This window comes from Typopeltis vanoorti, chromosome 2 (genome assembly GCF_054136105.1).
Source record: "Typopeltis vanoorti isolate ZY-2024b chromosome 2, IOZ_Tvanoo_1.0, whole genome shotgun sequence".
Classification (NCBI taxonomy): Eukaryota; Metazoa; Arthropoda; class Arachnida; order Uropygi; family Thelyphonidae; genus Typopeltis; species Typopeltis vanoorti.
Window position 1 is genome coordinate 88,550,505 of NC_143550.1, and position 15,333 is coordinate 88,565,837.

General features: G+C 37.1%; 1 protein-coding gene across 1 annotated transcript in view; it reads left to right on the top strand.

The window, feature by feature from the left end:
• SMC1 (structural maintenance of chromosomes 1) overlaps nt 1–15,333 on the top strand; it is a 551,991-nt gene that overhangs the window by 202,679 nt on the left and 333,979 nt on the right. Inside the window, exon 10 of the mRNA XM_090412308.1 lies at nt 3,878–4,013. Within this exon, the coding sequence (XP_090268434.1) occupies nt 3,878–4,013 (136 nt within the window). The remainder of the gene's footprint in view (nt 1–3,877; nt 4,014–15,333) is intronic.

The window sequence follows — 15,333 nt, forward strand, 5'->3', positions numbered from 1 at the left end:
AGCTTTTTCAACAACCTCCTGAATATATTGCCACCTTCTTGATATTTATTTTCTGTGTTGTTACTGAAGTCTTCCCATGACTTGTTTAGCAAATAAATAATTTTGTTTATATTCATATTAAATGCTCATGGAGTTTTTAACATTGTCAGAATTGATTAAACCTGTTTATTTTTATTGATTACAATTAAACAAAATCAGCACAGGGATTTAATGCAGATATAGCCTTATTTCCCTGCACGAAACAGTCGTAATCCAGTACTAAATTTTCTGACATAAAGAGAAGTTGTGTGTGTGTGTGTGTGTGTGTGTGTGTGTTTGTTTTTTTTTAAAGAATAAATATTTAGTGACTTAAACCGAGATAAAATATGAAGTTTTAATGAAAATGATACAACTAGTTTCAGCCTTTTTACAGCCTTCTTCAGGTATCCATTAAAGGTAGAACACAGTAATAAAAATTGAAGTTACAAAAAAAAACAACTGAGAATTACAGACAAAAAATGCAATACATAATTGACACAAAAACGTTGTATTTTTCAAGTTGTTCTATCTAACGCGCTATTGTTTGTTGCATGCGAGCTTGCAAGTTCTCATGAATGCCAGTATTGAACAACTGCAGCATGGCTATCAGGGATGTTATAACTCAAATTGTTGTTCAAATATTCAGGATTAAGGTGGATTTCCCTGGACTCCACGATTTTCCTTTCAAACTCATCACTGCGGCGAAAAATGTTTTCAGATTTATCCCAGCAAACTGAATGACTCTGTAGATCATTATTAGGTTTTTTGAGAAAAGAACATGACTGGATAGGGCGGATGCATGTGATCTTTTATAGGAGATGTCTCTCTTATGCTCCTCTATACGCAGTTCAACAGATTTGTTAGTCTGTCCAAAATAAGGAATATTACAATCGCACCACAACTTGTAAACACCTGGATATTTCAGGTTGTGATGAATAGGCTTCGGATGGCTTATAAGAGAATGGACTTTAGAGAGGGTAGTGAAAAACGTTCTGATACTGTATTTTTTAAGGACTTTAGCCAATTTATTGGAGACTGAACTAATGCAAGGTATTGAGATGTTACCTTTAAAATCAGTAGTTTCTGTAGTACACTGCCTAGGAGGATCCAGAAGAAATGTCTTAATCGTTTTTTCAGAATATCCATTTTGTTTAAAGATAAGAGAAAGGTGATTAATTTCTTTTTTGAGCTCATCTGGTTCATTTAAAAGAGAGCGTGCTCTGTGTCCTAAGGTAGAAATAGTTCCGAGCTTTAGTGGTGGAAAACGATGAGATTGACAGTGCAGATATCTGTTGGTATGAGTGGGTTTTCTGTATATAGAGATTATATACAGAAACGAAATATATATAGAGATTATATACTGAAATATCCAGGTGTTTACAAGTTGTGGTGCGATTGTAATATTCCTTATTTTGGACAGACTAACAAATCTGTTGAACTTTGTATTGAGGAGCATAAGAGAGACATCTCCTATAAAAGGTCACATGCATCTGCCCTATCCAGTCATGTTCTTTTTTTAAACAATCCTCATAATGATCTACAGAGTCAATCAGTTTGCTGGGATAAATCTGAAAACATTTTTCGCTGCAGTGATGAGTTTGAAAGGAAAATCGTGGAGTCCAGGGAAATCCTCCTTAATCCTGAACATTTGAACAACAATTTGAGTTACAACATCCCTGCTAGCCATGCTGCAGTTGTTCAGTACTGGCGTTCACGAGAACTTGCAAGCTCGCATGCAACAAACAAATGCATGTTAGATAGAACAACTTCAAAAATACAACGTTTTTGTATCAATTATGTATTGCATTTTTTACCTGTAATTCTGAGGTTTTTTTTTGTAACTTCAATTTTTATTACTTTGTTCTACCTTTAATGGATACCTGAAGAAGGCTGTAAAATGGCTGAAACTAGTTGTATTATTTTCATTAAAACTTCATATTTTATCTCAGTTTAAGTCATTAAATATTTATTCTTTAAAATGTACCATTACAACCAAGTAGAAGCTCAGGAATACACACACACACACACACACACACACACACACACACACACACACACACACACACACACACACACACACACACACACACACACAGGTATGGCTATTAAATAACGAGACTGGTTAGAAATGTGGTTTATTATTACAATTGTACAACTTTACCTCATCCACTGCAAGTTCAGCTTACAGCAGAGCTGGAATTGCAGGAGAAGATCATCACACGTGATAAGATGTGGATTTTCCAGTACAATCCAGAAACAAAGAGAAAATCAATGCACTGGAAAACTCCCACATCACCGAGAATGGAGAAAAGCAAGAATGAGCAAGTCAAAACTGAAGACGATGCTGATCAGTTTTTTTTTTATTATTATTTTTTTTATTATATATATATATATATATATATATATCAGTGGTGTGGTAATGGTTGAATGGGTGCCAGAGGATCAGTAACCAACATTATTACCTTGAAGTTCTGGCCAAGCTGAGAGAATGATTGAGGAAGAAGAGATCCGATCAGTGAAAGCACAATGCTTGGATTCTCCATCAACACAATGCTCCAACCTACATTGTCTGTAAAGGCAGTATCTGGCTGATAAGAAGATCCCAGTGTTGGACCATCCACCTTACTCGCCGGATTTAGCTCCATGTGACTTTTACCTTTTTCCAGAGTTGAAATCTGCATTGAAGGGCACTCATTTTCAGTCAGTGGATGAGGAGAAAAAGTAAAGGAGAAAATGGCAACACTACTGAAACAGATAACACTTGATGGACTTGCAGCACTGCTTCCAACAATGGAAAATACATGCAACGAGAGGAGGGGAGTATGTTGAAGGGGGATACCAATTAAGTTGTACAATTGTAATAATAAACCACATTTTTTGCAACCAGTCTCGTTATTTAATAGCCATACCTCTTGTGTGTGTGTGTGTGTGTGTGTGTGTGTGTGTGTGTGTGTGTGTGTGTGTGTGTGTGTGTGTGTGTGTGTGTGTGTGTGTGTGTATAGATTAGATAGATAGATAGATTAAGAATAATTACATGCTTTATTTGTTCTCCATTTCTCTGTAGAGGAGAAACATGAACAATAATGACCCTTGATGAGTCTTTGGACTCCTTGGAGGTGTCACGTAATAATAAACTGCAAAAATATTAGAAGGATCGGTGTTTTTGAATTGTGAATATACAGAAGAGCATTGACTCCAAAAGATGAGAAATGAACAATTTTTGGAAATGATGGATACTAAACTGGAGGTTATAAGAACATACAGAAAAGAAAAATATTATATATCTGTCATTGTAAAGCATAAAAGTCTTCAGAAGATTTATTAATTAGATGAAAGAAATGAAGGGATAGAAGGATCACAATGACATGCATTGTTAAAAATGAAGAGATAGAGAGGACTAATTGGGGGTGAAAACTGTGTAGAATGAAAAAGATTAGTCCAAGATAAAAATATATGGAGATTCATAATAATCACTATCCTGGATGGAGATGACATGTGATGGGAATTATGTCAGATTATTTTTATTAAGAAAATAACATGATCTTTAGCCAAAGGTCTATTTTTTGCAATGTATGTCTGTGAATCACAGTAAGATGATGGTCTCAACATGTTTTCCTGTGATTTAAATTTAGATTGCTGCTCAAATGCCATGGAGTTGATGTTCATGTTTATTTCTCTCAAGCACCATTATTCCACTTAACGTTTTGTTCTAACATTATTCCACTTAAAATTTGTGTAAATTCTTTTATATCTCATATTTTCACCCGTTCAGAAATCCACTATTTTTAATCATTATAGCAACTAAAGTAATATATGACACCATATCTGTATAAATAAAATTTCAATACTTATTACATAGAACAAGTGAAACTGGACTGGCTGACCTTAGGGCACAAGAAAGAGATTTCGGTGAGGAAGTCCAAGAAGCTAAAAAGAGGGTTCATGAAATTAACGAAGAATTGGAATCTATCATGAATGAATTAGGAGATGCAAAGGTAAGGATATGTATTTTCAACTATTTTTTAATTTTTCATTTTCACTTATAATTAATACTACTATTCAATTGCATATAATGGCAGAAAAAGTTAATTTAAAAGATGTCAGATTCTTTTCATACATAGAATATTAGTAACATATGCAGATATCATATGATTGGATTGGTGAATCCACATACTCTGAGTTTTCTAAATGGAGGATCCAACTTTCTTTAAATTAGCTTTAATTATTATTATTATTATTAAACTATGCAATTAAATAATGAAAATTAAATATGCTGTAGTTTCATTATTGATGCACAGTTTCATCAGGGAACCAGATTAAATATTAAAAAAGTCAGCTATTACAATACCAAAAGCAAAGAGATGAAGCTAATAGAAGAATTGCAGAAATACCATGTTGATATTACTGATGAGATGTTACTTAAATACAGGAAAGATCATTTTAAATATAGTAAGGCCCACCTTACTTTTCATAAGAAGAAACGATACCATTTTATTTTTATCTCCTATTTATTTTATTTATTTGTATTGGGTTTCTCCCCCTTTCTCTCCCGTCCCTTTGGTGGAGGGGGTGGTTGAGCCCTACTAATGAGGGATTGAGTATATGTATTTTATGACTGCAAATCTGTGTGTGTGTATGTGCGTTCACAGGGTCGGTTTGTCTGTTCTGAGACACGAAAACCCCAAGTTTCCAGGTGAAAAAACTCTCTACCTCCATATGAGACTAACTCACTTTTAGTCGAAAGAGATCAGATAAAGGTTCCTCACGTCATGGACAGGAATAGCACCCAGGTCTTTCCGACGAAAGGGCTTCATCTATACAACTGAGCTATGGAGGCTCTTTTGTGCTCCATAGAGCACAAAAGTGATCATTCATACAATAGTTTTCATTTATGACCAGTGCCCATTTTTAAGACAGCACAATTGCTCGTACAACAGTTTTAGCTACGTGCCAGTGCCATGAATCAGCCAATGTCCAGTTTTTCTAACTGTTTGTTTATCATATTGCTCGCTACGTGTTTCAGTGTTTTGCAGTGAATTATAAACTGTTTATAACTATTATTTTATTTTATTCTTGTTAATAATAGCAGATAAAAGAGCCTCCATAGCTCAGTTGTATAGATGAAGCCCTTTGGTCGGAAAGACCTGGGTGCTATTCCTGTCTATGACGTGAGGAACCTTTATCTGATCTCTTTCGACTAAAAGTGAGTTAGTCAGTCTCATATGGAGGTAGAGAGTTTTTTTCACCTGGAAACTTGGGGTTTTCGTCTCTCAGAACAGGCAAACCGACCCTGTGAACACACACACACACACACAGATTTGCAGTCATAAAATACATATACTCAATCCCTCATTAGTAGGGCTCAACCACCCCCTCCACCAAAGGGACGGGAGAGAAAGGGGGAGAAACCCAATACAAATAAATAAAATAAATAGGAGATAAAAATAAAATGGCATCATTTCTTCTTATGAAAAGGAGACTTATAAACCTGTTATATTAGATACTAAGATTAAAATGATTGTTTATTGAACACTAAGGTAAACTGCAACCTAATTCACTGAAAAGAAAACGGAAGTTTCACTTCAGCTTTGTTTTCACTTTGCAAAGCTGCTTTGCGAAGTTAAAAGTGCCACACTATTTAACACTGTGGTTATCTGTAAACATGACAGTCTTATTGTTGAAATGGAAAAATTTTAATGGGATGGATAGACAACCAAATAACTTAGTGTTCCCCTTCATCTTTCTTTCAATAATTTTTTGTTTGCATCACTGACATAAATAAATACTTTATTTTCAGCCATTACACTCGCATATAATCCTGCTTAAGTTGTTATTAAACCAGTACATGCGCTTAGAATTGAGGGCGGGAAGAAATATGCCAGTGATTCACTATATGATGGTCATCTGGAACCTAACGTGTCTTATAACTATGGTATGCCTGTAATAACTTAAGTAAACAAGAAAAATGTAATTTTGTAGCAATAGTTATCTGAAGTTTTATCAATTGCTTTTCATATGATCCTCCATTTGAGCTGTGTTCACATTTTTCCTTTCACATAGTTTTGTGACTTCATCTTCAAAATACACCATTCAACAAAAACTCATACTTTTGTTATTAAATTTTGTACAACTATTACTTAATGATCCTCACTAGCTCAGTCAGTATTGATCAGTCCATTTGGTTGGAAAGATGTGGGTTCAAATTCTGTCTGCCATGCTAGAAACTTTATAAGGGTTTTTCATCTGAAGGCGAGTAAGCCCAGTGTCACAACAGGATTTCCCCCTTTTTCAAACAGACAGAAAAACTAGCCAGAGAATACACATAATTGGCACACATAGTAGACTGTATAGATACTAACTGTCCCATCATTAGCATTAATTAAATTTCTGTGAAGCTGGTTGACTTGGATGTGATAGGCTGTTGAACTTAAAACAGAAGAAGATAAGATATTAATTGACATGTTCTGTTGAATTTGAGCAGAATCTGAGATGGGGATTTCACATGAAAATATTGAAGGGTCTGTGTTTAGAGAGAGTATAAAGTAAAATATAGGAAATTGTAAGTTATGTTTAAGTAGTAGTAAATGAATGTCATAGGAAGACAAAATATGAATATACATTTATTTATTTATTTTTATTTTTTTATTTTTTATTTTATTTTATTTTTTTTTGGAGACTAATGAAACAGCTTAGGAATGGAGGAACAAGAAAAAAAAAAAAAAACTGAAGATAAGGATATTACTAAGAAACTTTTAAAGCTTATTACGACACAGCAGGTACACATTCCATACTTTAATATTTGTCTCAAGTAACTGAGGTATTTTTAAGGATAATGAATAAAATCTATTGATTTACACTTTATCTAAACCCATACTGGAATGTGTCAAGCACACAGAAAAGATCAAGATAGAGTATGGGATATATATATATATATATATATATATATATATATATATATATATATATATATATATATATATATATATATATACCCCACAAAATTCAATAGGAACTGTATTTCAAGCATGTATTCAAATATTTTGACTGTGCCCTCTAGGTGTAGCCAGAGATGGTTGAATTTTTTGTTGATTTAAGTGAAGAATGACGTTTTCCTCGAAATTTGGCATTTTGCATCCAGATTAGATTAAATTATGAGTAATCTCTAGAACTTAAGCTGATTCCCAGAATAACATTTCACTTTTGAAGAAGGGTTTTATTTTTAGGCTGACAATTTTTCTCCATCTTATTGTGTGTGATGGCCAGCACATGTTCTGCCATTCCACTTTGTGTATGTTGATTCATAATTATATAATATTGTTGTTCTTTTCTCTGTTTACTGCTCCATATGGGGTACCTGTTTGTGGTGGAGAGACTTCCAAGTGATGGTACTGTCCTTTTCAAGCTTCCTCTGTTTTTGTATTCTTAATCCTTTGCTCTACTTCTCCTGAGTCTTTTTTACTGTCCTGTCTTCTAGACACCATCACTACAATTCAGTGTTTGCTATACATTGTAACCTGTGAACATCCTAAAAGGTGGAATCCTTGTTGACTTGCATTACTCTGTCCTTCTGCTTCATCATCATCATCAGCAGCATCAAGATGGACAGTCCTGGTGGCCTTGCCTGGATCAATCATCTAGTGAGCTTGCTTGCTGCAAGGGTCGTCGGTGTTGGTAAGTCCTATCCCATGGTCTAGGGACAGAGCCCAAGGTTTTTTGCATTGCCGGCATAACACCAGGATAAATCTAATTTGAGCACATTTATTGCTTGCTAGATAATGAGTATCCACGTGTGGCTCTGATGGATGGAGATCTGTTGCCATCGAAAAATAATGTTGTGTGTGAATCCGTTGTTGCAAATAAGACACTCACAAAACTCCAACGAAGTACAGATATCATATATGCATTGTTTCATAACAGAAATAATAAACAAAAGATATGCTACAGGTGAAAAGCTAGTAAGGAAAGTATCACCCTTAAATTCAAAAGAGTTTAGATAGAAGGGACTGGCAGGATCTCCCAAAAGAGTTAAAACGCATACATTCCAGTGATATTCTTGTTGAAACCTAATGACAGTAACACTGAGAAAAGCTACTATGAACAATATCCATGGAGGGCGAAGCGTAATACTAGTTGTGGTGATACCTCATAAAACACTCAACTATTTTAGAGATGTGATATAAGAATGAGATCTTCTTGATGTACCAGATGAGGTGATATGCTTTAGGGCTTAATGATCAAGGAGTCCTTGATCTTTAAGCCCTAAAGCATATCTTGATTTACACTTTATCTAAACCCATACTGGAATGTGTCAAGCACACAGAAAAGATCAAGATAGAGTATGGGATATATATATATATATATATTTCGGTGTCGAGGCTAGCTGGTGAACGGACGTGCTATCGGAGAGCTCCTGAGAGATTTGTGTTTTTTGTTGATTTATTGGTGTTTTGGATTCAATTTAATGGACTTAAGTGTGTAAGTTTGGCATATTATTGGAGCTTTATTAGCGTGGTTAGTGTACTAAAGTGTTTTATAACATAATCTATGTCGGGAAGTCGCCGCTAGATGAATTCGTAATGTGTAGTGTTCGTGCAAGCTCCAGATAAGATAAGTATCATTTTCAGTTATCTATACAAATTACTTAATATTGTGTAGTTTTGTTTTGTTTGCCTTGCGTATTTTAGTGCGTCTATTTTTGGTGTGTTTATAACGTATAATTTGACAAAACACGTTGCAAATAATTATGGCACCTGTGCGAAGGAAAATGGCGGCCAGTAATGAAGGTTTGCCATCGTTATCAAAGAACGGTAGCAGAAAAGAAATGAGTCAGTGTACTAGCTGTGAAATGTACGCTTTGCGGAGTGCGGTCGGAGTGTGGTTAGATGATAATAAAGGATTGAATGTGTGTAGAAAATGTAGTGAGAATGAGGAATTGAAGTGTATTTCGGATCGTGAGTGTGATATTTTTGTCAACCTTCAGAATGAAGGAAATAGGGATATGACAAGAAACGGCAAGGTTGTACATGAAAATTGTGAGAGTGTGAATGATAGTATAAATGGTTTCTCAGAGAACAAAAAAGATGAGATAGATGCATTGGTTGAATAGTGCAATAGAAAGAGCAAAACAGCAGCTAGAGTGCATGAACAAAAGTAGACTGAATGAACCAACCAATAATAAAAGGTATGACAGGAAAAATAGACGTATGAATGTGAACATGAACAAAATGAAGGATAGAGTGCTGTATGGAGACTCGTTAGTACGAGGTGTGTTAGTAGAGGATTTGACAAAATCTTACCAACCTGGTGCGACCATAAAGGACATAACTGCGTCTATTAGAGAGCAAAAGGAAAGGGTGAAAGAAATGATTGTTGTGGCAGGTACGAATGATTTGAAAGGAGATAAAATGGAAATGATAGAAGACCTGAATGAATTGTTTGAGGTAGCAAAAGAAAAGAGTGAGAGAGTTAGAATGATTAGTCTTTTGCCACGGTATGACAGTGAAATGTTTAAAAGGAGGGCTATAATTGCGAATGACTTTATGTCTGGGTTATGTATGGCGAGTGGTGTGGAATTTGTGGATGTGTGGAGTGAGTTTGATGGGCGAAAGGATCTATATAAGATGGATGGCTTGCATTTGAATGGTTACTGTGTAAGAAGACTTGAGAAAGTGTTGCTGAATGTAGTGGATGTGCAAATTCAGGGAAACTAGATTTGTTAGGGGGGGGAGTAGAGATACAGTCCTTATGGAGGCAGTTGAATGTAAGAATGAATATAATATGCCAGAGCAAATAAGGACAACAAATCTGAGTGGGATAGTTAATATAAGGCATCTAGGTAGGGTTGGGGCTAATGGGGGTCTTACATTCATGTACACTAATACTAGGAGTATTAGGAACAAGAAGGAAGAGTTTTTGGCCATGGTTGGCACTTCCAGACCACAGGTTATAGGTATTAGTGAAACATGGCTGACTGTAGATGATATAACTAGTGGGATTGAATGTGATGGGTATAGTGTGTTCAGGAATGACAGAGAGAATAAAATGGGGGAAGGAGTATTGTTGATGATAGTTGATGAGCTCCAGCCAAGGAGAATAGAAGTTGAATTGCAGGATAGAGAAAAGAGCACATTTGAGGCCATTTGGTGTGTGATTGTGGCTAGCAGAACTAAATATACAATTGAGTGCTGCTATAGACCAGGTGATGGAAAAGGTGGTGGTGACAGTATGCACAAGCAAATAGAAGAAATAGGTGGAAGGAGGGTGATTATTATGGGAGATTTCAACTATGGTAACATTGATTGGAAGGAGGAGAGGACACACGGGAGGAAGGAACTGGATTTTATGCGGTTATTAAGGGATAACTATCTGCGACAGCATGTAATGGAAAATACTAGGGGTCAGAGAGTGCTTGACTTAGTAATTACATCTGAGGATTTGGCTGTAACAAATATAACCACATTGCCACCAGTCGGTGAGAGTGATCATAGGGTCTTAACTTGGGAGGTGGCTAAAGGTGTAGAATTTTCAATTAAGACACATGTGGAATTATCGGGCTGGAAAGTATGACAAGCTTAGGAGTTTGATTGGTTCAGTGCCATGGCATGTACAACTGCAAGGACTAGAAGTTGATAGTGCATGGGAGGTAGTTAAGAAGTGCTTGCATGAAGCAATGGCTGACTGTATACCTAGAGTCCGAATAATAAATCAAGTAGGGGTTAAATGGATGAATAACACCATTAAGCTTGAGTTGCAAAAAAAAGAAACAACTATGGAGGGAATTTAAGGAGAAGGGTGACCGGCAGGCACATGAACGGTATAAAGCGCAGGCCAGAAGGGTGACGAGTGTGGTAAGAAAAGCAAAAAAGGATTACGAAAGAACATTGGCCATGCAGGCTAAAGAGAATCCTAAACAGTTTTTTAGATATGTAGCAAGTAAAAGGGAAAATGTACATGGCAGATTGATTTTAAAGAATGCCGATGGTAGGGAGGTAACTGAATCAGTTGAGATAGTTGAGTTACTGAGTGAGCACTTTGCAAAAGTATATCATCCAGGTGGTGACATTGCAGAAACGAATAAACCAGTAGATTATACGGGAATTGTGGTTAATGAAGTGGAGGTGAGTAGTCTATTGCATAACCTCAATGTCAATACATCTGTGGGATTGGATGGTATACCAGCTCGTGTTGTACGAGAAGCAGCTAAAGAATTGTCAGTACCCTTGACCATATTGTTTAATTTGAGTCTCGGGTCTGGGTTAGTCCCAAGCGGGTGGAAAGAGGGGAAAATAGTTCCACTGCATAAAGGAGGTTCCAAGACTGATGTTGTAAATTACCGACCAATTAGCATATCAGGAATCATTGTCAAGGTCTTAGAGAAATTAGTCAAGAAAAGAATACAGGATTGGATAGATGAAAATGGGATATTGTATGGGGGACAACATGGTTTTGTGAAAGGTAGATCATGCCTCAGTAACTTGCTCATGTTTTATAACACAGTGACGACTGAACTGGATAGGGGTAATGGGTTAACAGTGATACTACTGGACCTTGCCAAGGCCTTTGATAGGATACCACATGGAACCCTAATCAGTACACTGGAGCAGATGGGTATAGATATAGGGTTGGTGAGATGGATAAGAGGGTCGTTGAAGGAGAGATATCAAAGAGTGGTTTATTCAGGAGTGGAGTCTAAAAGACGTCTTGTGACTAGTGGAGTGCCACAGGGCTCTGTTCTTGGACCACTGCTTTTCAATTTGTTCATCAATGATATTGGAAAGGATCTGAGAGGAAGTGTTCACTTGTTTGCTGATGATGCAAAGTTGGGTAGAGCAATTGTGAGTGCACAAGATGTCAAAATTTTACAGGATGATTTGGATAGTTTGGAGGACTGGGCTAGGTAAAATGGATGTCAATTTAATGTGGCAAAGTGTAAGGTTATGCACTTTGGGGTGAAAAGAATAGCAGCAGTATATCGCATTGGTGGAATCATACTCCAGGAGATTGATGAGGCCAGGGATTTGGGAGTGTTGGTGGATAGGTAGTTGAAGTTTAGGGGGCACATTGCAAAAGTAACTAAAACAGCTCACCAAATCACTTGGCTTCTGAAAAATACTTTAACATGCAGAGACGAACAAGTTGTTGTTCCTCCGTATCGAGCCTTGATAAGACCTCATCTGGACTTCTGTGCCCAGTTATGGGCACCAGGGTTTCTTCGTGATAGGGAGGAAGTGGAGAGGGTCCAGAGACGAGTGACCAAGATGATAGCAAGTCTGTGGAATGAACCTTATGAGAATAGGTTGAAGATTTGTGGGTTGCAGAAATTGGACGATAGGCGAAGGAGGGGTGATATGATTGAGACATTCAAATTACTGAAGGGTTTTTATAAGATTGATCCAGAAGATATTTTTGATAATATGACTGGTGGTGGGAGGACTAGGGGCCATGCATGGAAGCTGGGCAAGAGCGTGGTTGACAAGGGTTTAAGAGCTAGGTTCTTTACTTGGAGAGTGGTAAATGAGTGGAATAAGCTTCCAGAGTCTGTTGTGGTTGCTACGACCGTGAATGAGTTCAAAGCAAGGTATGATAGATACTGTGTGAATGTTGAATAGTTGTTCTTGACATAATGTTAGGGCCTCCCTCGATGAGTCTGTCGACTCCTTGGAGTTTCCCAGAACAATAATAATAATAATAATAATAATAATAATATATATATATATATTTCAGAAATACCTTTACCACATTAAATCTCATAGCTTTTAAACATACTTGGGACAAAGTATGTTTAAAAGGTTGTATAAAAATTATGTAAATTCAATTTGCATAATTTTTATACAACCAGTGCAAAAGTTATATGGAATAAGATCTAGAAAATGAATATACCACTTGTATACCTCGACTGTAATGAATGTGGTATTGCTGGATCCACAGCAATATTAGACACTTTGGACAGAAAGCTTGTTTGAATCTCCGCTATTTGTTTAGGAGGGTTGAAAAAAGCACTTTTATTCCTTCTCTTAGTGCAGTAGAACCTGATGACATCAATTTCTATACACATACATACACACACACACACACACACTGCTTGGAAGAAGTCAGTGGACCCCCCCCTTCCCCCTCACTGGCAAGGTGCATCGTGCCACGTAATGAGTCCCATGTGTAGTCATCGTTTCCAGATAAAATGGTTGCAAGAAGATAACTGATGGAGTTTGAAAGAGGCATTGTGGTAGTATGCCATGTTGCAGGCCTATTTATTCAGCGAATTGTTGCATTTGAGCCATCCCTGTTCAAAGTCACTGATGACACCATACTGAGATGGAAGCGCAGGGAGTTGGCTGCAAGAGCTATCTGCAGTGGACGATCCATCACCCTCACTGAACATGACAGTAGGGTGCTCATCGTCAGCATCGTATGTTACGCTTTCATGCAGGCCTACACATTTTACCGCATAAACTTCCATAACCAATAATTCTGCAGAATAGGTTGGTTGCTCCATATTCCCGGTGGTACCCATGTCTGTCGAAGCTTGTGTTCATGGGACCAGTTTGCCTGCTTTGTGGGAGGAAAAACCTCAGGATAAACTGGAGAAAAAATCCTGCTGTCTACACCCAAGACCGGCTAACTTTGCTATGTCTGAGGAAAATTCTTAAGCTCCTCACGTCGTCGACAGGAATTGAACTTAGGACGCTCCTCCCCCAGGCATATGATTGCGGACAGCAAAGCCACTAGGCTAACCGTGCGGAGTTAGGGTGCTATGAGGAATAATATGTAAAATATGTCATTTGTCGTCCAACACATTTAATGTGGAGTTCCAGGTATCGACTGGAACACAAACCTGGGGAAAAAAAAAAAATCATCAGAACCAAGGCTCACAACATGGGTTTCTTTGGTAGAACCGCAATATGCAGGCTCCACATTACCCAAACCAACTTGCAACATCATCTTCAGTTAGTGCAAAAGAATGTGTACAGTGGGATGTGGAATCTTGGAAAAGTGTGTTATGGAGTGACGAATCAAGTTGCACACTCTACCGAGCAGATAGATGGGTGTGGTTGTGGAAGATGCCCAGTGAACGTCTCTTACCAGAGTTTGTAACCCCAGCTATGAAATTCGGGGATGGCAGTATGATGGTATAGTCCTGTTTTTTCGTAGTTTGGACTTAGACCTCTGTTTATGGTGCCTCAAACATTGAACTTTGAGAGATATTTGAACATTCTGGACAATGCGGTACTTCCTGTTTTGTGGTGTTTCTACAGAACTGACTATTGTCTTTTTTAGCAAGACAATGCACCATGTCACAAGACTGCTGCTGTAGCTGCATTGTTTGTGGACATGAACATCAACACACTTGAGTGGTCACCACAGAGCCCTGATCTCAACCCTGTTGAACATCTGTGGGATGAACTGGAGCATCAGGTGAGGTCAAGGGATGTCCACCCCACAACAGTCCAGGATCTTATTACATGCCTATAGAAAGAATGGTTCAAAATTCCCATTGATGGCTATCATGCACTTAATAAAAGGATTACCTGTAGGATTGCTGCAGTCATCCTATATCTTATCAAGGTGGGTGCCATGACTGTTTATTCCTCATGCTATGGTGTTTTCTTTCCAAGCAGTGTATATCTGACCCTCACACAAAAGGTAGCAAGAATTGTAGCACATCAGTGCCATGTGTGGCAAATTATTAGAAGGAATGCATTAAACAATGTATTCCCAGCTAATTGTGAGACACAGCCAATTGTCCTTGACACCCCAAAACTAGGAATAGATAGAACACAAGCAACCAGTTACTGTCCTATCACTGTGACCAGCTGTTTTTATAAGTTGTTGGAGAAAATGGTAAATACAACTTCTCTGGTATTTCAAAAGAAGCTGGGAATACATTGTTTAATGCATCCCTTTTATGTTGGGCAGGCACATTTTTACAAAATTGTCAATATATGTGGCATGTGCTGGTTTCAGTTTTCTTTGGTAAAATTTTATTTGTATATTTCGTATTTGTGAACTATCTTAATGATATATAAAATATCAAATGTAATTCTGTTCCGATTCAAGACCCCCCCCCAACACACACACATTTTTCTTTTGAACATTTGCTTTACATAAATTGGTTTGGTTTTTTCTGCACTCATTGACAGAGATTGGAGAAATTACTAATAAATAAGATAAGTGACATGTATGCTGTATTTTTCTTTCATTTTTGTAGTATATATCCAATTATTATTGACTGTAAATTAGAAATTATTACTATTATTATTATTATTAATAATATTATGTGACACCTCCAAGGAGTTCAAAGACTCATCGAGGGAGGAC